The sequence below is a fragment of the Cylas formicarius genome, unplaced genomic scaffold (assembly GCF_029955315.1).
Source record: "Cylas formicarius isolate icCylForm1 unplaced genomic scaffold, icCylForm1.1 PGA_scaffold_6__28_contigs__length_40554024, whole genome shotgun sequence".
Lineage (NCBI taxonomy): Eukaryota > Metazoa > Arthropoda > Insecta > Coleoptera > Brentidae > Cylas > Cylas formicarius.
The window spans coordinates 32,252,250-32,279,209 of record NW_026844347.1 but is presented as its reverse complement, the minus strand read 5'-3'; the positions used below and the strand labels follow the sequence as shown (position 1 = coordinate 32,279,209).

Sequence of the window (26,960 nt, the reverse complement as noted above, 5' to 3'; positions counted from 1 at the left end):
ATACACCGACTTATAAGCCTAGAATAAATTACAGTTTATAAACCTCATTGTCAAATCATCCTTAGCTGAAATAATTTAATTTTTTGCATTTTTTTTCTTTTCTTCACTTTCTGTCGATATGGTGAATTGAATTCGGAAATGTCCCTACCCTGTTTTTTTTAAGGAGCTCATAAGCTACGCTCATCAGTATTAACCAACACCATGTAAACTCCCAAGAAACTCATATTGTACATATACATAAGGGGAGTCTCATTCCTGAAAATTTCTTCCGAAATTTGCCAAAATCCTTTCTCGATCAACATTGTTGGTGATTTCTCTTTTCATCGTATGTACGATTTCATTTATTTTCTGTAAAAACTTAAAAAAAAAATCTATTCAATCAGTTAGTTGGTATAGTCCTTTCTGTAATTCGCACATTCGTTGGTTCACAAGAACTATTTTTTATGAACATATCTTAACCGTTAGAGAAGAAAAGATTCTTAAAATTAAAAATGATACTTGTCAGTCTTTTATGTTCGAGGATAAGGGTGAAAAGTAAAGACAATGACATCATTGGCAGAATAAAGCTTAAGGTCAGAAGTGCGATTTTCTCTTATTTTCTTAAACGCTAAAGTAAGATGTCTCCTAAATCAAAATCCTGAACTGCTATAAAATCAGAGATAAAGTAGATAACCTTCTTCATTTCTTTCCTTTTCTCTTTCTTCAGTTGCGATTAATCTGCTATTTTCTTCTCCGAGATCATTTTTAATGTGCGTTCGTTGATTGTGTTTCTCGCAAAGCTAATTGGAACGAAGCTAACTTCGTTGTTGTTGCAGGGTCGACAGTTTCGTTCGCCGAGCTATAACGTCCAGGCTCACGGGAACTCCTTGGGCGAGGAGAGTGATCCCGGCGGAGATCCTTCCGATTCGAGGTGACACAACGGCAAGAGGCGCGGCAAAAGCGTACTAGTGGAAAAAGACAACGTCTTCAAATTGGCCATGAGCGTGGCCATCGGGTGACAATTGGAGAACCTAAAGAGAAACATGGGTGATAAAAATGAAACTCAAAGTTAGTCATACGTAGAACAAAGTACGATGTAGGCATATTATTATTATTATGACTTACAGACTGGTCAATAAATATCTCGCACGCGTTTATTTATTATTTTCGTAACTTTACCACCACAGTCACGAAAATAACTCCCAAATGAGATCTGTATAGGACAAGACTTTTTTTTGAAATATATTATACTTTTAGCTTGAATTAAACTACCTAATCGAGGAAGTTTCATCGCAATCTCTCTCGTTTTCCACTCCCATTCTTATCCGACATTTTATCATCTTCGCGTTATATCGGCGGATTGCGAAAAAAGACGATCCCAAAATCCCATATAAGCTATTTAGAAGTAATTATTGTACGTAATACCGGCTCTCGTGGAAACTACTAACTGAGCTATATAGATTCCGGGAAGAGGCGACGCGCAATTCTGCTCGGACGTCTGGGGAAAACAAGTCCGGCTTACCTTACCATTAATCTTCTCAAAGCAGAATCGAAATCCATCCGCATTATTTCGTGACATTTTCGGAATACAATTTGTTTTTCTTCCAAATTCGCCATTGAGTGCAGAAAATTCCGAGTCTATCCCGGAATTTGTCGCGTCAACGCCAACATACGCTTGTTTCGGCGATATTCACTTGATAGTTTGAGAAATATGTATCATTCGTTCATTCACAAAATATTCGGGCAAGGTTTGTTGCTTTTCACTTCACTTCACTTCACTTTTCAGTAGAAAAGCGATTTGTATTTACCATACGATTATCCTAACCTCCATTTTCGCAGTTAGGAAAGTAAATTGTATAAACGTGAGGAGTACCCAAAAATATAGTTACTATAACCGTTTGTTCTTTTCGAATGGAAATTAAGGTCTCATTTGCGGTGAAACACTCTGTATCACCAACGTTCTTTGAAAGCCTAATGTTCTCCTCTACAAATCATATAATTCTTAAAACCTTTCATAATGAGAAACATTAACTTTGTTAGATTCAGAACATTATGATAGGAACTACTAAATCAAGTTCTGATTTCTTATCAATGTATGATGTCTAATTGTCTAAAGTTTACATCTTGTGTGCTTTAAATTAATTTTTCTTTGACGAAAGAGTCTTATTTTCCACCAGTTTGTTGTTAAAACTGATTTAGAGATGAAGAATGTCAGTTAACTAATTGCCTTTTTATTTAATTTATTGTAACACAACATATTTAATTTGATATTTACATGAATATACCTTATCATCAACTTTGTCACAAACGGGGACGCTAAAAATAATAAATAATAATAATAATAATAATAGACACTAATGAAATATCAAGTGTCATTGGAAAAGAGATAAATATATGGGAAGGATAAAATGGGGGTTTTGAACAAAAATGTTAACAACAATGTTGACAGAATTACCATTTTTACGTGAAACTTACAATATTGCATACATATATTCTTATCGCAATAAATTGGGCGCCTCGAATTGATTAAGGTCTCTTAACTTCAAAAGCATTTTTCAGAAAAAGTACCAGAAATGATAAAATTCTATACCTGGGGTTTTTTGAAAATGCAGAATTCAAAAATTCTAAAAGCAATGTTGTCAGATTTCGAAACACTAAAATTTCCTTTGTCCAAAATTCAGTAATTTTTTCATTAACAGTGGTAAATCTGACAACAATGCTGTTAGCATTTTTTAATGCTGTATCTTCAAAACTCTCCGGATCCTAAATTTTCTAGTTCCATCTTAGGCAATTTTTGGAGATATTTAATCTTTCCGGTACTTTTTACTAACCCGGTATATTATGGTAATCCTATAGGATTTATTAGGTCATATTTTTTGTCATGTATCTAACAAAATTCATACATTAGTTTAGCTCCTTTTGTTATTATTATAATTATACATTTTTCTAAATGCTGAAGATCATGCTTCCAAATCAGTATCGGGGATACTGGGTGGTTCATTTCAAATAAACTTGCAATCTGCATCAAAAATAGTTGTTTTTCCCGTAAATTTAGTAAAAAAATCATAAGTGGCAACAACGTAAACAAAAACTTGAACTGATACTTCGTAAATTGTATTTTGTGACAGTTTCGGGGTACACGTTTGTCGTCGGAATCCGGTATCGAGTGTGGCAAATTCCATTCTTTATCCCGGAATTTGTTTCGTTGGTAAAGTCCGGATGGTCCCACCAAAAAATTTCGACCGTTTCTAAAATCAAACAAACCGCATAAACCGTTCGGAAAATCGATGCGAGGGTGGTATTATTTATTGACCTGGTCTGACGTCGCATGCCAAAGTTTTTGTCATATCAAAGCACCGTTCTAAATATATATTTTCCCCCGAACGTCAAAGTTATCCTTGTTGCATGCCGGTTGCTGAATAATTTAACCGGTCGATTAACTATTGACGGATTTAATTGGATTATTATTAGTGCGGTGCAGCGAATTTGCGTCAATATTCCGATTTAAAGATTAACAAATAATTCAAGTTTAACTAGATGCACGATATAAACAGAACGTCTTGATCGTGTAAAGAATATGAAATAGAGTTTGAAGCCCAAATCTGCAATGTTAATTTATTCAATATGATATTGTTTCTCGCAAGATATGGTTTATAAGCAACTGTCTGGTCCAGGAAAGCCAGTAAAAGCGGCAACATAAACATGCAATTGTGTTTTAAAAATACCATGAGATAAAATATTAGGTATACAGTTCTCATCCCTTCGAATTGCTAATTGAATATTAACACTTTTCCCCAGATTTTACTAAAAGTTTTAATTCAAAAGCAAATACGATTAGTAGAGTGGTTGTTTGTAGGAAATATTATTGTATGCTTCCCCAACACTGATTCTCAAAGTTCTATGCAATAAATCATTTTGAATCAGTATAATCTTAGTCTATATGTTCTCTTCATTACAAAAATATTTTCTTTCTTAGTTCTTCTTTTTCTCTTCTTCTTCATTCCTTTTTTTTTTCGATTAGCGTTAAGGAATGCAAATAAGGTAATTGAAAAATCCATTAATAAAATCAACCACCTTAATTTTCGTGTTTTTTAATATTTTTTTCTTATTTTATTACTTTCCCTCCTTCTTTCTAACAGCGTAAAAAACACAAAACACAAAAGGAGTACATAGGGAAATAATTTTAATGTCGTTTTTATTTTTAATTTCATCATATAGAATTATCTATTTTACACTACATACTTAGTTAACACCCTGTAAATGATAATGATTCAGTCACTTTCGGGATTCCCAATCCTAATCTAAACAAAACCTTCAGGGAATAAAACACTTACGAAAATAGATCTCATCGATATCTCAATAAATATTTCCCTTATCGCCTCTAGACGTTACATTTTCCATTCCTACACCCAAAATCGATTTTGCCGGCAAACGACAGCTGAATATCAGAAATGCGTTTCGTGTTCGAGGGAATCATTGAGGAAACCTCACATATGAGCACACGAACAAACAATATTCACTTTTAGAGGGAAAGGCGCTCTCGGAAAATCCCAAAGAAAGGCGAAAGCAAACAATGCCTTTAACTCCCTAAAAACTAAGCAATTGTGGTCGCGCAAATAAAATCTAAAAAGGGATCCATCGGAATGCGGTAATAAAATTGAACCTAGTATGTCTGTTGAGAATTTTGTCGGGAATTTTATTTTGAATGCGCGGCGGCGTTTTCCGTTTTCCTTGTTCCGGGAAGGGCTACGACAAAAGTTTTCGGGGATCGGTTCAAATTTCTGGCTATTTTATTGGGACAGAATAAACAAATTAAAAAAAAGTCAAATTAGAAAATAAATAAAAAAGGAGACTCCACATTAAGCGATAATTATAGACCTATAATAATAGCAAGTTGCTTATCTAAAATATTAGAGAAGGCAGTGTACAACCGAATTCGGCATTTCTTGAAACACGAAAAAATAATTTCAAACGTGCGAAATGGTTTCCGCGAATGGTGCTCGACGGGAACGGGCACAATCGACTAATTAAATTTGAATATAATGTCGGAAAAGCTGGAACCCTTAGGCATAAGAGGGCCTATTAATAATTGAACATGTCGTATATGAATCAAAGAAAAATAAGTGTAAAAGTAAACGCAACATATTCGGATCCATATGATGTTAACTTAGGCACAACTTATGGGGGCATTTTGCGGCCATTACTTTTTCTCCTATACTCTTTAACAGTAACTGTCGAGGTAGTGACGCGCAGGAGCTGATAAATAATGTCTCTGTTGCTGTTGAACAGTTTAATAAATTTTGCAAGCAAAATCATCTAATCATAAATTTAGAGACTTTAGAGAGATTTAGGGGATAGTACCTTTTTACATGTTTTTTTTAGTTTCTCTGGAACGTCCTTAGGAAAAATTCAGAGCACAAGATTTCTTTGCTCCTACTTATGCACCATTGAGGTGGGATCAGGACATAAATAGTGTTTGTAGTAAACTAAATAAAATATTCTTTGCCATATTAACAATTAGAGACTCATTTCTTGAGAGATCACTATTAGTCTTTTATTATGCTTCGGCATACTCCTCAATTTCTTACAACATTGTGAACTGGGGGCAAGCTAATGATGAAGAGGTGTTTATACAGCAGAAAAGAATACTTAGGGTAATTTTTAAACTTTCTCCGAAACAGTCTTGGAAAGAAATATTTCAGAAACACAAAATGATGACGGTTCCTTGTATATACCTGTTTGAATCACTGCTAGTTGCACACATATACATTTACATAAGAAACACATTGATAACCATTGTCACTACACTCGCAACAGAGAAAATCTCTTAAAGCCTAAACTGAATCACATGTTTTGTAGAAGATCTTTAGGCTATGCAGGGCTACACTATTATAATATGCTCCCGTCTACCGTTTACCAAGCAATTTAAGAAACATATGATGCATCTGACAACCAATGCTTTTTATAGTCCAAGTGAATTCGAAACGCATGTTCAATAATAAGTGTTTGTAATGTTATATTGATGTATTTGTATTGTTTATTATGTACTCCTGCTCTGGAACAGTTAATTACCTCACTATAGGCAAGGAACGAAGAGAAAATGAATATTGCCAGAAGCTTATTCTCATGGAATATCTAGCACAACGTCATGAATGGTTTAAATAGTTCTTGAATATATTGTTACATGATTTGTTTGAAAGATGTGATTCCAAACTAACAGTTTTTCAGAAAAAAAAAATTATTTTAAACAATTTGTAATACAAAACGTTAGTGAAAGGTATACAGAAAACAGTTTTTGTCAGCAATATTTCTAAATTTTTAGCAAAAGGGTTTTCGGTATTGAAGTTTATGCCGTAACAAAGACTTTTTTTTAACAATGGCGTTATGCAAAAGTATTAAATTATTGTAAAAAATATACTATAAACACAGTATTTATTAAAATTGCTTTAACTTTTATGAATGTATAACAAACATTAAATATTTTACAGTGATTATTTCTCACATGTGACCTTTATGGACTTTTTTTATTTTTCAAGGAAGGCACTTAATAATAATAACTAAACGTTTGTTAAAATAGTTGAACGTATTAAATAAGAAGCTAAACTATTTTCTACTCACTTTTTCCTATATTATGATTAAATACATTATTTAATTGTTTATTTAATTTTCTTACATAATAACTAGGATACAACCAGATGTTTGTCCATGATATGACAACTTCTCAAATTAAAAAAATTATCATGGATAGAATAAAATTTCTTTAACTTGGACGAAATATTTCTGAAACTTCTTCAGAAAATATTAATATATTATACGAGGTTGTTTATATTTGACAATTTGTACAAATTTGCTTTTCGCCATTTTCCGCTACAACTTATATGGACCCTGGCACAGTAATCAAATTATAAATAGTCAGATACTCGTAACAAAATAAATAAACATATTTCTAGACGGTTCGTTGTCATAAATTTGTGTTGAAAACCAGCTCCATTATAGTTTGTTTGAATACAACAAGCTAATATTTTTATTTTTGAAAATAGAAACTTTAAAGTATATTCTATCGTCTTGGCCTTTAGAGGCAATTATCGAAATAACGTGCCAACGGCAATAAACCACCTGACCAGCCAGTATTGTAGAACACAGCATCAGAGAGGCACTTTTAAAGTATCTTAAAAACATAGTGGAACAAAAATTTGGTGTTTTCTGTAGAAGGCAGCTGTGATGGCTTGCGTTATCTATTACAATTACACTGTCGTCTGCAATATCTTTTTAAATAAAATTTTGAAACCAGTTGACAAAAACTTTCTGCACTAGAGTTCTTAGTATTCTTCGCAGACAACAGCAAGAACTTAACAGTTTAATTTATGGTGATCCATGAGCTGTTTTTGTCTGACAGTTTTTAGAGACATCAACCCATCCTTTGGATACTGTATCTGGTATATCGAATGAAGTTTAAACTGTGTAAATTATTTAAGGTCCTGAAGATAACACAATGCAGAATCTGTGCGATGTCACTACCACTTGTTTTTTTATCCATTTTGCGGAATTTAAATCCCATTTAAACACAAACTCTATCAAGGATTGCACTACTAATAATATATTAGTTTCATCTTCTTCTAACTTCCTTTTTAGGTTATCCTTCTTACTTGCCTATTATCCAGACGGTTTGATTAAAAATCGCAACGTTTTTATAATAAATATCCTTTATCGAAGATATTGTCGTTATTGCAGGTTTCTTTTCAATTTTCTTGTTTAATGAATCCTCTACTAATTAAACATCGACACACATTTTCGTACTTTGTTTTGTGTCTAATTGCAAGTGATTTCGATATGACATAACAGAAGAGTTGGTGAAATACTCCTAAGACTGAAACCTCACTTGTCGCTTTCGTATGAATAAATTATTCGGTGTGGGATTTGCCCAGTGCAATAGCCATGACAGTCTGAATTACTTTTTGGCGGAAGATCTGCCAAAAGTCAAGATACTTTGAGCGACATTTTACCTTCATTTTACGAAAGTCGTGGAAAACTGTTTGGACCCCCGGAGATATTCTACACGCTTTTAAACCTCTAGAAAATCACGGGTCTCTGGTCGAAAATAAAACAGCCTAACACCAGAAGGGACGCTGCGAATTTAGTCGCAAATTTGTCCCGATTTATGTTAAATTTACACAGTCTTGCAGCACTTTTGTTTGCATTTTTTTTTTACAAAACGGGATTTTTCAGCAGATGTTTCGCGACCCTCTCGCGTTTCCGCGCCTCATTAAAGTTTTACAGCATTAATTATTGTTCCGTACCGGGTTTACTTTTTGCATTTGGGTTTAAATCACTAGGATTTAGACCCCGGCGAAACATAAAACGGCAGAGTTCCGCAACTCGGTACGGTGATAAGCTTCACCTGCCCCAAACTTTCCCGACCCACTAATCCCCACGATTCTTAATGTTTCCATTTTTACGAGTTAAAAGTTGAAATTTAAATGGACAACAGACGTAACCGAATATAGGGGTGTCGATAATAGGGGTGGGGAGAAAAATATCGTGGAGTGAGAGATCAACTTAAACCAAGATCCAATAGGTTACCTTACGCTTCCATGCAAGTACCAGTGGATGACGTCAGTGGGCGACCCAAATCCAAAGCACATATCTACACTCTCTTTTTAACTGTTTTTAATACGCGTTGTGCTGTTTTTTCTTGCTAACATAATAGTAATTTTAGTAGTATGCATTGTGTGTCCTGTTACGTACCGAAAGCAACAGAATCTCTATTTGTCTCTACTAGACGATTTATTACCAAAACAAAACAAATTTTGTTTAAACTGCCCGTTAGGTAACAAAAATACCCACTTCAACATCGCATGTCTATTGTTTTTGGACAGATATATCTGTCAAAGTGACAGGGTATCATTAAAACGTGAGCAATAGGTTTCTCTTTTCTGAAGAGTGTTGCTGCTTTATAGTTCCTGCAGAAAAGAAAAGATGTTTTATTTTTTGTCAAAATATGATGAAGTACATACATCAAATACATACATACATCAAATTCAGCATCACTGCTTTTCATGGTAATTTTGATGTTCTTTAGAGATGCTCTATGCCTATCGGAAAATTTGGAGGACTTAGATCGCTCTTTCAGTGTACACATGCTTTTAACCGCGAAGATTTAGATCAGTCTTTCAAGGGTTAACTATAGAAGAAGTAATAATAATCGCATTCTGAATTATTTTGGCTTTATAATCTTGACTTTCGATATTTTATTTTCTTTCGTTTGCCCTTAATTTAAATAGAGCCTTTAGAATAGTATTTTAATTTAAGAAAAATATTTCACATAATAGGCCAATTGGCTGTCTACTTTTTGTTCCTCTCATTTTCTCGAAATGTGGTATCCCCTTTGCTCGTAGTTACTTTCAGCTAGAAAATACCGATCACACACATTCTATATATAAATATTTTATTTAGAGAATAATGAAGTTATACAAGACCAGAATAACAAATTCAGGCAACATCATGTGCGTGTTAAGGCACAGATCTTAGACTCCCGAAGACAGACGGATCTCATTACTCAACTACCTTATGATTTATGTATTTGAAATGACCTGTGGACTCAAAACAACCATTTTCTTTTCATCAATAAGAATGTCCTTTCACGTCTTTGTTAAAATTTACTTAGTGAAGTTTCTATTGTATGGTTTTTCTTATGTGTGGTTTAATGTTTAATGTTGTTAGCGTTAATGCAACAAACTGTGATCGCAATAACGGCGTCAATCCTATCAAACCAATAGCGACACAAGCCAAACTGCAAATGCTTCAGCCAGGTGACCAACCTACTGTGTTTTAGGATCTTGATTTAAAACGGCAATTTTGCAAGGCCATTTTCCTCTTCTACCGTATTGACGTTGCGATTTTAAAAGACACTATCTACTTTTTTTTAGCTTATTCTAGAATACTGCTTCTAATATGCCACAGTTGTCTTATAGATAATTTAAAAATAAAACTAATTCTTTTGGTGAAGTTATTGGCGATGTAAAAAATGCGACACACCGTATAGCAGCTGTAGTGCGAAGGATATACAAAATACAAAGGTCAGTTTTGAATAGTTATCTATTCGAACTAAAGTCACGTTGCCAAATTGACCTCAGAATAATGAGTTTCAAGGATCTATTGTTCTAAAATCCCTGCTGACTGATCCATATGAATATTTTCGATAATAACTTTTCTCAAAATTTCGGATTTAGGGTAAATATTATACCAAGACGCATTTAGGACCTTTCTAGTCGTTATCATCTGGATACCAAGTTAATGACTAAAAGCTTTGGCATTAAGTATATCATGTATATTATCGTTGTATTGCTATTTCGGAGAGGGAAAGATTAACGACTTATCTAAATATTAATTTTAATGCTATCAGATTACATATTATATATTACATATTATATCGATACCTGAGTTCCGGAAGGCGAATAGTGTACGCTTTAAGGAACAACGGAGTGAATCCATTTGCTGCGATTAAAAGTGCTTTGCACCAGATGATGTTTTTTTGTTTGAGGATAATGTTATTCTCCAATTCTCATTTGTTTTCCTAATTATAATCGAAATGTTTGAGATTGATCGTGGGGTTGTACATAAACCTGAGTAAATGAAAACCTGTTGTATCTGATTCTTGGATTGTTTTTTATGTTGTTTTATTATTGTTATTTATATAGTTTTACGTAAATTGATCTCGTCTATTTATACTTAACTACGCTCGGCAAGGTGATTCATAATTAAATTAAAAATAATTTGAAGCCATGAGTAGATTTTAACAAAAACATTTTATAATTTTGTGAGTTTGAAATGCCAAACTTTTTACAAAACTTCTGGATTCTTCCTGCGTCGGTTTTTGCTGAGTCGAAATTGCGAAATTGTTGAGGTCTCTACCTGTCACCAATTTAGCGCCCCCCTCAAACAATATATAAGCAGGTACAGAGTAAAATAGGAGCCAGTTTCAGACAAGCTCCGAAGAAGCCAACAGGATGATTGGCGAAACGTCAGCAATTTCGATTCAGCAAAAACCAACGCAGAAGGAATCCAGAAGTTTTGTAAAAAGTATTACAATAGCCTGTGGAATTTTCTTTGAAAAATTAAAATGCCAAAGTTTTTAAGTAGACCTGACAACTCTGTATTTTTCAAAAGATTCCTATCCCAACTGTTTGTTGGATCCCGAACGTGAATCACCTTGCATACTGACCGCCCAATTTTAATACATTTTTTGATCCGGCTATATTCGGTACGTCCTGTCAAACTCCAAATTTTGCAAACTGTTTCATATAAATAGGAAAAAGTGGATGACATCGTCCAAAAATAACCGGGTCAAATATCAGGCCACAATGCGCTGCCTCATTCGTATTAAAAAATGGGCCAGCGTAACCTAGAAATAGTATCTAGTTCGACAGTTTGTCTGTGATATATCTTGTCCGGCCTATTATAATTTATTTTCCGATTTCGCATTGGCTTAAAAAAAATTATATCTTAAAGTCACTCGCTGCAATCTCATTTTGTATACAATCTTATTAAATAAACCACGATATGTATCAGTGGTATAAAAAGCAAACGTATTGCAATAGAACCTATTATTGAAATAATGTGTGTAAAAATGTATTAAATGTAAAAATATTGTTATCGTAGGTATCTTGCTTAACATCTTAATCAAACTTTCCGAGAAATAAGACGCATTATTGCGAATTCGTTCTTTTGTGGACCTACATCACGGTTCATTCTTGCTGGACTTCAGATTCAGTTGTAAAGGAACCTTGAATCCTTCGATATTAAAAAATTGTTAATATAAGAAAATGTAATTATTTATTATTGTAATAAAAATCTGTACTAATGCACAATTGTTTTACTTAGCTCCCTGAAAAAAGATTTACTGGATGTTATCAGAAGGCATCTTAAATGAATTCGATGCAAACTGAAGAAGTAACTGCGTGATAGAAAAGTGCGGCAAATTTTACAACGGAAAAAGATGACCACTTATATAAATAGAAGAAATGCCGTTGTATGATTACTTTATCATTCGTACTGAGATAGGTTGCAATATTAGTATTTGATGATTAAACAATGTATTTTTCAAAATAAAAATAATGATTTAAAAAATCAATAGCGCATACAAAACTGTTATGCTGAGAACTTTACAATATTTCAGTTTTTTCTAACGTACTGAAAAAGATAATTGTTGAAAATAGCATCATGTATAAATAATACTAAAAATACACACGCATTTAAGTAATATTTTCAATTTATTGTAGAAAAGACTTTTAAAAAACTTTTCTTCTTAAATTACATGCATAGCATACCAAAATACTGATCTGTTTTATTTCTATATAAAAGGTACAAATCAAATAAAAAATTTTCGTTATTATATGGAAATATATTACCATATATTCCATATATATATTTATATGTTTTATAAACATAACTTGATGAGTTATTATTTATTTAATAGATGTGAATGTTTTACCCAAAATAAATTTCTTTTGCATTGTTGCTACCATATGCAACACAAAAATTCAAAATTAAAAAAAATGTTTATTAATTAACACCAGCATGAAATTATCGATAGGTATAATTAATTTACCGTTAAAAAGCAGTTGGAAAAACTGAGAATTAATATAAAACAATCAGTTATTACAATTATCTGGCATTAGTATTAATGTGTATGACAATGGAAAGAATCCTAATTACGTATAGTATAGTATAGATTATTCCTCCACTATAAACCGACCTCACTGCATATTCATTCAGCCAATAAAAATTATTGGAAATTTTCCAGGCCTCAAAGGACTTGTTGCCTAGAAATAAACTTGGAAGTCATGCTCAAAGTCTTTTTTCAATGTGGTTTGACTAAAACCACAGTTCTGAGTCTTTCGGCCAATATCGCGCAAGACAAAAGGCAGAAATATTCTTCAGATTTATTTTCTATATAATAAAAAAATTAATGTATAAAACAATCAGTCTTTTTCACAAAGCAATTCAAAACTATTTCCTTGCTTTGCAACTTACACTAACAGATATATACAAATCAGAATCAAGAACCCATTGGTGTGAATGTCAAATGTCAAACGAAAGACGTCATTCGCTCGCATTTGAAGTCGGCTTGGAAAAGTGCAACTGGCGGCCGCACTCCCAAGAGCTCGTTTCTCACTTCTTCCAGACTTTTTCCCTTGGTCTCTGGCAGCATAATGGAGATGAACGCTGTACCGATGGCGCAAACTAGTGCAAACATCAAAAACGTCCCACCAGTACCGAACCATTGCGTCATATTGGCGAATTGATTGGTGACCGTAAACGCCAGGAACCAATTTAGGGAAGCGGAAATTGAACTAGCCGGCCCCTTAATGTCCGGAGTGAAGAGTTCACCCATAATCATCCACGGTATCGGGCCTATTCCGATTGAGAAGGAAATTATAAATACAGCAACGCTCACTAACGGTATAAACGAGTAATCCGACAGATTTCGGAACTGGCTGAGGTAAAAGTAAGATCCCAGTGATGCTATGGACAAGGTCATCACGAATTCCGAAACTACGAGTAGTAATTTTCTTCCAGCTCGATCGATGAGGATTGTAGAACCGAGAGTTGCCAATACCTGGAAGAGAAAGCTAAATTGGTCTACTAAATTTTAACACTATCGGTATACAGACGGAGATAAAACAACCAAAAACATCATAATGGACAGACAATAAAATAACGTAGGAAAAAACAGTTCCTACAAAGCATAGCGGATGATGAGGTAAGTTTGAACTTCAGAAATATCATCCCCACATTTTTTTTTCTGGTACTACACGGTTAAGACTCAAAAAAAAGTTCCGCATTGCAAATTTATTTTTGCAAGTTAATTCCCGTCCTCTGCAATATTTCTCAATTTTTGAATAAATATTTAGTTATTTAGTTATTATAATTTTGGTACTTTAAGTTTAAAAGTTCTCTAGTGACAATGGTGCTCATGTACTTTGTGTAATTTATTGTCATCTCGCTTTATTTTTCTTTTGGTCCATGATATAGATATTTGAAAGTTCATTAAAGCGGTAGGCTAATTTAAGTGTCAATTTTAATTGAATTAAGATTTATCAAGAAAATGTACTAAAAATGTCTGTCTGAAAACTAACCAAATTAGTATTGGTAAATACCGCTCGCATTTTTTTTTAAATTTTAAATGTTTAACGAAGCTACCGAAACGATTTATAGCTCGGATTAAATTTGCTGTTTTATTTTTGCTGATTATAAATTATTATAATATTAAGTACATTATTTTTTTGTTGATGTTTTTGTTTTCGCACGAATTTCAGATACTACATTACTTCTTTTTTCAATTTCAATTTTTGCTTTGAGTTTAGTGAAGAGACATGTTTTTTGTAAATTATAACTTTTGTGTCCTATTTGAATTTTGTGTCGCTTGAAAAAGGTTTGGAGTTTTTCAAGCTTGAATTGTAATTTTTTGTGAAAATTATTGAAAGAGTTTAATAATGTTTTTCTTTTCGGAACTGCAGTTAGGATGTCGTCGGCATGTCCATAAAAAAGGTAAATTGAATTGAATGTTTTTAATAACATTTTCTTCCCTAGCCCAAAAAACATCCGTCATAATAGGTCTCGCAGGCAGAGCAATAATGTTATCCGATCCAGAATATAGACCAGACCCATTTGAAAAAGCAAAACGCGCACTTCTAGAAAACAATTATCGCAAAAACTTAATTAATAATATGTTTAGTAAACGTACCAACACATTTTATAATAACGTAAACAAAAACAACATCAAAATTCTCAAAGCAAATATATATCACTTCCATATATACCTGGATTATTAGAAAATCTCCAAACTATTTTCAAGGAACACAAACAAGTTATAATTTACAAAAAGCATATCTCTTCACTAAACTGAAAGCAAAAACTCCAATTGAAAGAAGAAGTAATATAGTATATGAAATTCCATGCTCTAATTGCGACAGTGTGTATATAGGACAAAAAAAAATAAAACAGCTCTTCATACCCATTGCGACAACTCCAAACACACATTTAATTTTCAAAAAGTTAAAGTCCTACTAACAGAACCTAATATCAAAAAAAAAACTTTATGAAAGTATAGAAATCCAAAAAAACAAAAAAATCTATTAATTACAAAACCGATTCTAAAGGCCTTAACAAGATATGTCATTCAATTTTAAACCAACAAAATTAAATTAATCAATATATTTGCAAGTAAAAAACATCCCTATCTACTTTGCATGCCATTCCAATCCGAACAAAATATTTGCTGACAAATTATGTTTATTTTAAATATGTAATATATTAACGCAACATCAAATGGCATTAATTGTAATAATGTCACTTTTTGAAAATAAGAATATTTTGATAAAGATCGAAATTTCGATCGAAACGATAATAGATACTTAAAGAAATTACGTTATTTGTTTTCGAGACACACATAAATAATTTTTTCTGCTCCCGTCTGTAAAATAATTAATTACCCACCGATCTAGCGCACGGGAAGCGTCACTTTACCACGTCCACAGTTTCGTTTCTCATGCATCCGAGCCACTTCGGACATTTCCGGGATTTTACCACAGGGGTTTGGAAGCAATCGGATGTTTTCGGAGATATTTCCCACGCTTTGAATTTTGACAGTCATGTCAGTGAATGTACTCGTGTTGTTTTGCGAAAATGTACCCAAAAACTAACGGTCGTAGAAAAAGTATAGTATGCAACACGTTCGGTCAACTTTTTAACTCCTTCGTTTATTAAACACTTGCTCCGCTCGTGTCAAGTAAACTCGTGAGTCAAATGCCGTTTTGCAGCACTTGTTGCATAATATACCATTTCTCCTTCTTTACTATTTTAGGTAGGTTGAAAATAACCGACACGTCCAATCTGACGTTTGAGGTTTGACAAAGGAGTAAGTCACGTTGATAATTATAAATAAATTTTAAAAGGAACTTTTGGTGCGTAAGCAAGTTATCCAAACCACTAAAAACTGATGACACAAATCAATTTGTGAGAAAAGCGTGCCAAGCGGTTGATAAACTCGAAATGTGACTTGATTGATGTTTACTGCTTTACTGTCATTGTCAGACAGTGGTCGATAAAGAATCTGGTGGACACTAAACTAAATAAAAGAGCTACTGTAGCTAAATAAAAAACAAATATAGCATCCGAGGAAATCAAGAAGAAGTACAGAAGAAAAAACACCTTGCAAGAATGAACAAAATTGTGGTTTCGGTTAAAATCAGCCATTTATTAGTACGATCATCATTAATGGCGCGGTGATCGATTATCCGATATATCGATTGTTTATTTATAATCCAGGGATAAAAGGTCAAGGGCACACATGTAACAATTGGTGATTAGCTTGACTGGAACAAAAAAAAACGTATATCTTAAACGCAGCAACTATTCCATCCACAAATGTGTATGTAATTTGTATCCATTTTTTATGAGCAGTCGGATCAACTCCGTCCATTTGAATGTAACCTTTGTGCATATAAAATGCCCGACAAACGATATATTATTATAGTCCGTATTAGTTAAAAGCAGTTCATATATTATAAAAGAAAGAAAAACGGAATGAACAAGGTACAGATTAGGAATGAAAGCGAAACCAAAACGTAATATTTATCCAAAGTGTCTTTTATTTATTTACAGATCCGTATCATTGTTATTTTTTAGTACAAACTGCATTATGCAGTTCGTGAAGCTTTTTATGACGAAATTTGGGTTCGAGCAAAACCACGCATACTTGAGCTTCAAGATAATTTTAAAAGCTCTTGAAATGGTGGATTTTTTTATTTTGCATCAAAAAATTGATACAATAAGCTTAACACCTTCAGAAGAAGACGTCACTGTGTGACTGATCTAGTAGAATGGAGCAACATTTCATAGACAGAATTGATGGCCAAAATCATCTGAAAAAAGAGACCTGTCGAATGCGCTTTTTCTTTCAGACCATCGAAATTTAGGAAGAATAAAAGCGAAACAGTCCAGGTACCATTTTGCGAAGTGTGTGAGTGTGTGGAATATTAAAAATCAAAATCAAATACGTTTTTGAGCGAGTTCAAGAGGTGCTCTGCGAAAATGTGTATTCCGAACCACTCTTCGTTAGGGGTACCACAAGGTGGCATAATGGGTTTCTTGCTGTATACAATCTATAAGTTTATCTTTGTAAAAAGATTTTAAAATATTGTTATTATTTCTTTTCAAGATCATGAAATAACGAAAGCTGAGACTAAAATTAACACTGATTTAAAGAACTTTTATAAAATTGCATCAGATGATCCACGGCAGCTACATCCAACTAAGTCTTCGGTGTTGGTTTTTGGAAATGACCCCCAGGTACATAATGTCAAAAACAAAATGATGATGACGCTCCTATTCTATACTCGGATACATCGAGGGATCACATTACAAACAAATTGAGAATAGCGTATGGAAAATTAAAGTTAATATACAGTGCTAGATATTGTCTTCCATTGTTACAAAGAAACTGCTATTTGAATTCATCGTTCTGCCACAGTTCAATCAATTGCTGTGGTGTTTACGCAATCTCTCTGGACGGTGCTGACGAATATCGTATCGTAAAATTTATGTTTGCGACTTGTTTAGGGAATTCGCCAACTGGATTACATTTCTCCATACTTGGATGCTGCGGATTATCTTAACATGTGCGATATGTTTAGATTACACCGTGATACATTCTATTTCAAATTAATTAAGTGTAAATCTTATGAATATCTTTTTAACAAAAGCACTTTTCGTACAGACTTGAATCTGAGAAAAAAATTTATATTGAGAATAGAAAAGAAATGTTTAAAAAATCATTTTCCTATAGCATTGCACAATAAATATATAATTAATAATAATTAAAGTCTTTTCGATTCAACAATATCAAGCAAAACCTTACCCATATGCTTTTACCCTATTATAAACTCTGAGTAATATATTTAATTTTACTTATTTGATACTTTTTTTTTCTTGTTCTTTAGGTAATTCGGTTTACATCAAATTGAGGCTTGAACAGTGTCTGGCTTTGATAGATGTCTGAATTAGGTCTTTTGTTTGCCTTAAAGTTGGTACTATCCAATGTTTTGTAGTGTAATAATATGTATAGTTGGCACAGCAATAAATGTATTTATTATGAATATTATTATTATTATAAAAGTAGCAGCCTGTAGGTGCCTGTTAAAGCAAAAAAAAAAACATTTTTCAAAGAAACTTCCACATGCTACTACAATACTAATTACAAACCGTCTGCATTCTTCCTGCGTCGGTTGTTGATGAACTAAACTTGCTGACGTTTCGCAAACTATCCTGTTGGCATCTCCAGGGCTTCTGCAGTTTCAGTTTACTTCTGAAGAAGTCAACAGGATGATTGGCGAAACGTCAGCAAGTTCAGTTCAAAATGGTAAGAAAAAGTCTTTTATATTTAAACACGCCAAATTTGCACATTTGATTGACTCCAAAACCCATAAACAAAAGGAAATTGAACGCTGCGGGTTGAGTAAATAAATCTTGCAAGGGAGACAAATAATATTGAATCCCCCGTTGCGAATATCAAGTTATTATGTGGGGGAGGAACTGCAAATATCGGAAAAATAAGTAAATTGAAATCGTATATCGCCAGCATATATTTAAACCACAAATGTTTATGTAAGAAGAAACGTGGAAACGTAAATGTGGCAACATTGATTGGCAAAAAAGAGATACTATACTTCTAATGAAAAAATTGAATTTAAAAGGTACGGCAATAAACCTCAATATAACAGCTTTCACGCGGGACGATCAAGCTGGTAAAATGTCGCATCTGTAAAATGTTACATAGATTTTTCCATTAAATGATACCAATCTGGACTCGTAAGGCTTATTTATGGGGATGTTCGGTCGTATATTTCTGTGACGTTTCATGATCCGACAAAGAAAGAAATACCGAAAAAAATTGACAATTTTAATATATAGGAATGTAGTGAATCCGTATGTTTAACTAACTTGAAATTGATGTGATTATGATGAATTGTTGACTTATTAAGGATACTGAATTATATCAGCACAAAGATACTTTTCATGTTCTCAAACTTAAGGCTACACCTATAGAATAATACTTTTATAGAAATATGGGTATCACGATTTACATGATTTATTTTTTCAAATACATCTATTTTATATTTTTATCTCAATTCTAGATTCTGTTCGACGTTATCATAAGTAAATAATCCAAAATTGTTTTCCCTTTATCTTGGGTAAAAATGTATGTAATTTTTAAAAACTCAATACTAATATATAAAATGATTACGTATTGAAGATTGTAGCAATTGAGATTATTTTCCTTAGTTTTAATGATGGTTATTATGTTTTCGGCTATATGTGGAAAAACTATAAAGATTTTATAACACCAAAAAAGAAAATTGTATAATTAACGCAGATTAACTAAATATTATTCAAGATTGCTGTTTTTTCTTCCATATTTTATGTAATTTTTACTTTGTTTAAAGCGTTTTTCATCTTATGTGACGCACCAGATGATCAGTGATGACCCTTGCGAATGAATAAATTAACAAACAAATACATTTAAATACACTCCTTTCACCGCTGCTACAGTAAACTTAAATCTAATATTTCTCGTAAAACCAGAGCATGAAATTTTAATTAGACACTTTGTTTGGACTCTGTTCTCTATGACTCTGTTTTATCAAACCGAAAGAATATTTTTAATTATAAAAATGACTGACAAACTGCGAAACTTCGTCTCCGAGAAAACATCAGAAATTCGCAAACACAACAATCATTTACTATCGCTTAATTACTGCTCAAACACCTAGTCGTTGGGAGATTTATATTTTAATTTTAACGGTTCTAAAATGATTTATATTTCGAATTAGAGAGATTAATTCGCAACCTAGCTAATTAAATAAGTTTCCATTTTGCCGCTGCGGCTCTTGGATAGTGAAACTTGTTAAAATAGCTCGTTCCTAAAGGAATAAATTATTCAATTCGACCTCGTATTAAGGCCTTTAAATATTCTCAATTTTAAAACTAGTTCTTTAAGATCCGACCTCGACTTTTACCCGCGGGCCGCAGAAAATTGAATTTCTTCAACATTGAGGCCACATCATTAGCATATTTGGCCAGACATTTTCGCTTTTAAATTATATATTGAATTAATTACCTGTACTATTCCAATCAGAATACTACTCCCGCTTGGTGACAGAGAACTTCCGCTGTTTTCGAAGATATTGTTGGCATAGAACAGCACAGCGTTTACCCCACTCAGCTGCTGGAAAATCATCAATCCGAGGGCTATGATCAAAGCCTTGACCGTTGCTTTGTCCCTGACCAAGTCCGACAGTTTGGTTTGGTTTTTCTTCGACTCCTTTAGATCGTCTACTATCGCCGCTAATTCGTCTTCAATTTCGTAAATTTCTCCTTCAAATGAAACAATGAATCAGCATGCATTACAAGCAATTACAAAAAATGTTCAAAAAGTAAGTCTGTTGCAGTCTGCCTTACTCACACTATTAAGAGAAGTTAAGAAACGGCTTTCTACAGTTTATCTTGCAGGCTATGGTGCTATGAAGAATGGACGGAGAAGGATCTCATGACTGCACAATTTGAGAAAATGGTTCTTTTTCAACTACCACTGCACTCGTTCAAACGGCAGATAACAGTTCAGTGAGTAAGTAGCCAAAATTTGCAACGAATAGGCAGTTTAACAAGAAGAAGAGACCGCTATAACCGCTTTAGGGTGAAGCACGTGATAATTGCAATTTGGTATTATTCAATATCATTAATCAATTACAATCTTGGATATTTCAAGAAAGAAACCAACTTACTACGACATCTTGACCTATGTCAATTTTGCATTTGGTTACCATTAAGGTTTTCTTTTATGTAATTTATGTGTTAACGTCAATTTATACGATACTTGTACGTTAAATGATAGACGTCACTAATTATTTTGGTTAAAAAATTTGCTTAATATTAACTGAAATGACCATACAACCTTACTTTTTCTCCTGGCACTTTTACTTAGTGAGTTCCCTGTTCCCTTATTCTGATATTTTCCCGATATTGCATAAAAGGATTCGTCCAAGTCTTGAACGTTGAAGAAAAACTTGTATTGGTAAGAAATACAAATATACAACTCAAGGGCAGGTGATAAACGAAGATTTTCATTGGCTTCCAAAAAAAAAGTCAGTGTAATTCCAGTTTTAAATCTGGAGAGAACACCGTGGAAGAAAGTTTTTCTGGAGATATTTTGGAAGACACAATGCAAAAATGACCTTCAAATTATCGATTTCGGTAGTAGATTTCATTGAAATTACATACTTTGCATTAAATACACAACATACACACATAAATACACAATCTAACTAAAATTATACGCATTTAAACTTCAGATATTCTAACTACACTAATACCGGCAAAATTATCGTAAAATGTGCCATCCTCCCTTCAAAACGGAGATTTTATGTATGTTTTAGCACATACGAGGTGTGTTCCAAAAGTATGGTGACTTTTGTAATTGGGTGGGCTACGTACATTGGATCTTCGATATTTTTTTTGTTTTGTTGGTACACATGGACAGAGGTTTGGAAGGATTGAAAAGATAAAAAAAAATCTCTGGAACAGTTCAAGGCTATACCAGAACTGCTTCGAGGATTCGAAAAACCGTTGGCCCGAGCATATTATATCGGGGGGATTACTTTGAAGAAGACGACATAATATTTAATAAATAAATACTTTTAGATAAAACCTCAAAGTCACCTTGCTCGTATATTAAAATTGATATTTTAGACAGTATTACAGATTACACTGATTAATTACATTAATTAAAACATGTTAGTAAAATATTTTTGGTATCCGTCACAGTTCAATCAACACTTAAATCCGTTGAATGCATTTTGGTGTAAGATGAGGTAATTAATAAAATGCTTGTTGAGACTATCTTCCATATTATTCCTAGCTCACAGTTCACCACCTTTTTCTGTCTTTCCCTATTCCCTGCCTTTGATCTATTAAAACCTTGACTACCTCTAAACCAAATAAGACTCTGTCTCGCTTCCTCCATTTTATCCTTGGAGCACAGAAATACTGGCGATTCGGGGATGAATACAAAACACAGCATAAAAACTACGGGAAGAACCGAAGACGACAGCGACAAGGTGCGGATATCCGTTATCATTCCACCTGAAACAGAAATAGCCTCAAATAAAATTCCAGTTTTTGGTGAGTGAAAATTAATTTCGCGCTAGGGTGAAAGAGCAGCAAAATGATTTTGCGCATTTACATCCGCCGAAACCGTACAATAACGAATTGCAAGTGTTTAAATAAACGTATTTGCTAAAGCTGTTTGTTTATGAGATTGACGTTAAACATTCGGCCATGATGTACGAACAGCGCGGCACCCAAATTAAAACGTAATACGGATTCCAATAGTATGTAAATAAGTGCTACAGATTTTGCAATTACCCTTTGGTTAGTTTGGATTAACTTTTTTGCATTGCTTTATCGGTATTGAGCTGAATATGTGCATGTAAGTGCACGAAACCCTTAGGCGTAAACAAACTTTATCATTTTACTAAATTTCTGTGAAGAACACCCTTCAATCGAAGAAAAATGTTAAGAAACATTGCCTTGCCCCACCCACCCCTATATTCTTGAAGTTTTGCATTTGTTGGTGTAAGGCAATTGATGAAGCAAGTATTGTTAGGTTGAAATGAAACCAAATTGAGTCAATTAAACTGTCAGTAGTCTCAGACCTAATAAAAAAGAAACATTTCATAAGAACTTTTTTGACTCTCCTCTGTCGATCTTTTCAGTGTCGCAGTGTAGCCCCATAACTTTGATTTTTTTGATTAACCTGTATATCGTTTCATATTCTCCTATACCTATCTCTGGCGGTTTTCAAGATATTAATCGCACTTTTTTATGCTAAAACATATCGAAATTTGCAAACTTCTAGGTGCTAGTTACCTCTAGAGTAATAACTTTTCCAATGTACAAGGTGTTTACAAATCATATTTTTCAGGTTTTAAATATCCAAATAAACCTATTTTTAACATGACACGAGTCGATTATATAGACAAAAATATGGTGCGCTGCCGCCAAAAAGTGCCTTACCGATAGTCGGTAATAATTGCTCTAAAAATAATTAACTGGCCCTGTAATCATTAAAAAGAAATACTAAGATAGTATATCACATGACTATATATTTATGCTCGCGGTTGTGGTTTGAAACGATAATGATTAGTCACTATTTTGCAGTCGATTAAAAAATTTTTTATTGGTATTTATAAGATTTTCGAAAGCTAAAGGCTAAATCCATTGAATTATCGAATTATCGAATAGCTTTTTTATAGAATCTTTAAGGGGTCCATTTAGCCACTGATATTGCGCTAAGGTCTAAAAATGTACAAGTAACCAGAATTTATAGTTATTAGAAGAAAAAACGAAAAAAAAAATTTTTTTAATTTTTGAGGTGGGTCTCCTTGCCCTACCCACCCCTATATTATTGAAGTTTTGCATTTGTTGGTATAAAGCAATTGATGAGGTAAGTATGGGCCCTGGTGAAACAAACTTCATATATTTCTTTACTTTATATCTTTTATCTTACAGTAATTGGTTATAAAAATATTCTTTAAACAGGAATATACAAAATCATTGAAAATGTTTTCTTTTCCTTCATATGACCATTGTTGATTTCAAGCAGATTGTCATTTACAAAAATTGTGTTTAATTAATTTTTTTTTGTACTTTCTTAAGAATTACATGATAATTTTTAATCCTTTTGGTTAGTTTACATTACTTTACATATCCACATACGTATTTAAAAACATTCGTAACGACGAATTAAAACAAAAAACACTTTTTTTTGTATCGATAAACAAAAAGGGGAATTTTAAAATACATTGCACTGAAAACTAAACTTAAAATAAAGTAAACGTATGTAGGTATTTGCGCAATTCGTATAGAACACAATTCACCACAGAGAACCTGGAAATACTTCTGCTTCCCATTAGTATTCCGTTTTTGCACGGCGTTCGTCATTCTTTAAATGAAAGAGTAGTAACGCCTCTCTCTTGGCTCATCTTAAATCTTTAATATGCTACACGCAACCGAGAGAGGTTTGGAGGCTTTTGTATTTGAGTTTTTTGTACTTGGTATGGCCGCTCGTTGCTTTAAAAGCGTTTCCATCACTCTAATGCGTTTATGCAGCTTATGCTTAAAAGTATTTACATATTTTTTTAACAATTGATCATAATACGTCGCCATTTATCTAGAGACAAAAAGCATTTGTTGTTATATGTCAATATCAGTAATGGTATTGAACTTTCAATTCGAGAATTTATTCTCATAAGGTGGCGCTGCAAACAGGAAATAAACGTCGTCTTAAGGAAGTATTTATTTATAAAGGGTGCTTGGTTTAAATAATTATATTTTTACACCAAAAACTATTATATGAACTGAAACTTTACTTCTGAAGTAGTTTGTCACTTTCCTGTCTCATGGGATCGACCGCATAATAATAACACCCATCTTACTGACATTTCGTGAAAAATAGTTTAAACAAAGTGAAACACCAAGAGAAATATCTAAGTCAAGCTCATGTTACAGGAAAACACTGAAATAGGTTTTTGTATGAAAGATTACGGGTTAAGTGTAACAATACGTTACGATGCGTTCGTAATAAGTGCAAATTTTCCTCAACTTATTGCGGCCCGCGCCGTCTATACCAAGACTTGGGAAGTACAGAAATGTAATTGACTTACCCATAAGGTATCCGATCAATATTCCGACGGTAATCTGCACTTGGAAAAAGGTGCCCAGAGTGCCACGAATCGAAACATGCGCTAGTTCCGCTACGTACATAGGGGCGGCGACACTAACTGCGCCTCCTGACAATCCCGCGAGAAATCTGGCCAAGTATACAACCCAGACATGGTGGCTGAAAATTAAGTTTTGTCGTCGCTGTCGGCTCTCGTTTTCAAAGTACTTACTATAGATACGCTATCAGGATCCATGATAGGAAAAGCGGGATTATAACAACCTGAAGGAAGGACTTTCTTCCAAATTTATTTGCCAGAGGACCTGCAGGTATTGCTCCGACGAACGCTCCTAACGTAACGAGAGATCCAATCCACGCCCCTTGAATTTGTGTGATTCCGATTTCAGCTGTCAGCGTGACGAGGGCTGACGAGGTCCAGCTGAATACCATGCCCAAACATATCGCTGATATTGTACCTAAAGAAATGGAAGACGATAATGGTGGGGTGGTGGGAGAAGCATTTTTCTTTAAATTTAAGTTGTTTGTCACTTTCTGGGGGAATTCCCGTCAACACTATCTGAAATGAAATGCGAAATATATTTTTTAACCATGTGAAATATGGAATAGAAAATATAGTATCGAATAGAACATTTATGGGACTAAATGAAATTATCCCCCTTGAGGGACGAAGAGAAATCAGTGGAATAGTCTACTGGTCAGCTATAAATAATATTGCTATTGACTGCGCAAGTTTGATCACGTCTGAAGAATTCTGGCTGGCCAAATTGGACTCAAAGACATAATATAGCTATGAGCTGTTTTCTATATAAGTGATCAAAAAGTTGAGGTCGTTCCTATTTAATTACTAAGCTAATTAATGTTGGTACCGGCCGGTACCGGCCATAGGCATTTAACCCTACGTACTGGTTTGTATCGAGTCCTGCGCAGCTCTTTAAGAGGTCTTTTGGCTAGAATGTCTTGAAGTGGTATTTCGAAATCTCCCACCATAAATAACACAAACAAACAAAAAAAAGTTGTGTGCTTTTTTTTATGTGGAAATGATATCTCATTATTTAATTTTTTTAATTTTTCTCTCCTGCTTTTGTTTGCGCACAACTATGTTTGTTTTCTTGTGGTTATATGGAAAAGTGGAAAAGTTATTTATTTATTTATTATAAATTATAAATATTTATTTATTATAAAGAAAATATCGACTAATATCGTTCAGGCACCGATTTTGTATATCAGGTTTAAAGGATAGGTCGGCGATGTCGATTTGTTGTAAGAAATAGGGGATGAATTTCGCATTTCTTGTAATAAGTGAATTAAAGCTTTGAATATAAAGACAAAAAATTCAGGATTGATGGGGCTATGCAGTGACTTACACAGACACGTAACAGTGCTGACGGAAATGTCTCAATCTGGTTTTCATTTAAACTTGACGTACTCACTTACAACATCTCGTACAATTTCGTAGAATATGGAAAAGCGTAAAATTATATGAATTGGGTTATACATTTTTAAGAACAAAATTTTAAGGAAAAAATTTAATTTAATTTATTTAAATGAGGAAATCAAAAGTACAGTACTCTAAAAAATTGAAAGGCAAATGCTCACTACCATTAAATTCTTCCGTAACTTCGGTAACTCTGGAAAGAAAGAATTTTCTACTGGAGAATTTCTTCATTAAATTAGTACAACTCTTACAACTACTCGACCATGGAAGCGACAACCCGAGATCTTAAACTTACCAACCAACTTATATTTGTCAAAGCCTCACTTTCTTCCACAACACTGATTCAGAATCAGAGATAGAATCACATAATTAACGAAAGCTCTAATGAGAACTTCATTGCCTAATTTGCATACTTACTTACAAATGCTGCTACGAACTGAGCTAGTTTGCTTAGAGTCTGATCTTCGTTGGCGTTGATCAATTCCGTTCTAGAGTTTTCGGTCAGCAGAACAGGGCGAGTCATTTTAGAGTTTTTTTTTTACCACGCACAGAAGAGACTCCGCTTAACCAAATGTAATTAAATACGCGAACTAAGTACTAAACCGATCTCCGGCATTCCGAAAATTTGTCTGCTAACGAAATACGCACTCCAAGCCTTATATATCTTCTTGGGGCTAAAGGTCGTGTTCGATAATCTTAATGGGAGTTGAGAGACGAGCCCCTCTCAGGTTTCTCCATTTATGGGAA

At 33.5% G+C, this 26,960-nt stretch overlaps 2 protein-coding genes across 2 annotated transcripts in view; one reads left to right on the top strand and one right to left on the bottom strand.

The window, feature by feature from the left end:
* Positions 1-10,797, top strand: part of LOC132702919 (octopamine receptor Oamb) — a 189,060-nt gene extending 178,263 nt beyond the window's left edge. Inside the window, exon 9 of the mRNA XM_060671781.1 lies at positions 816-10,797. Within this exon, the coding sequence (XP_060527764.1) occupies positions 816-914 (99 nt within the window). The 3' untranslated portion in view covers positions 915-10,797. The remainder of the gene's footprint in view (positions 1-815) is intronic.
* A 2,146-nt stretch (positions 10,798-12,943) lies between these two features.
* On the bottom strand, positions 12,944-26,832 carry LOC132702920 (facilitated trehalose transporter Tret1-like). The gene is made up of 6 exons (XM_060671782.1): positions 26,631-26,832; positions 24,990-25,233; positions 24,762-24,937; positions 22,024-22,179; positions 20,159-20,415; positions 12,944-13,597 (listed from the first exon to the last, which is right to left on the bottom strand). Exons 1-6 carry the CDS (start codon positions 26,734-26,736, stop codon positions 13,067-13,069), a joined length of 1,470 nt encoding a protein of 489 aa, XP_060527765.1. The 5' UTR covers positions 26,737-26,832; the 3' UTR covers positions 12,944-13,066.
* Positions 26,833-26,960: the final 128 nt, after the last annotated feature.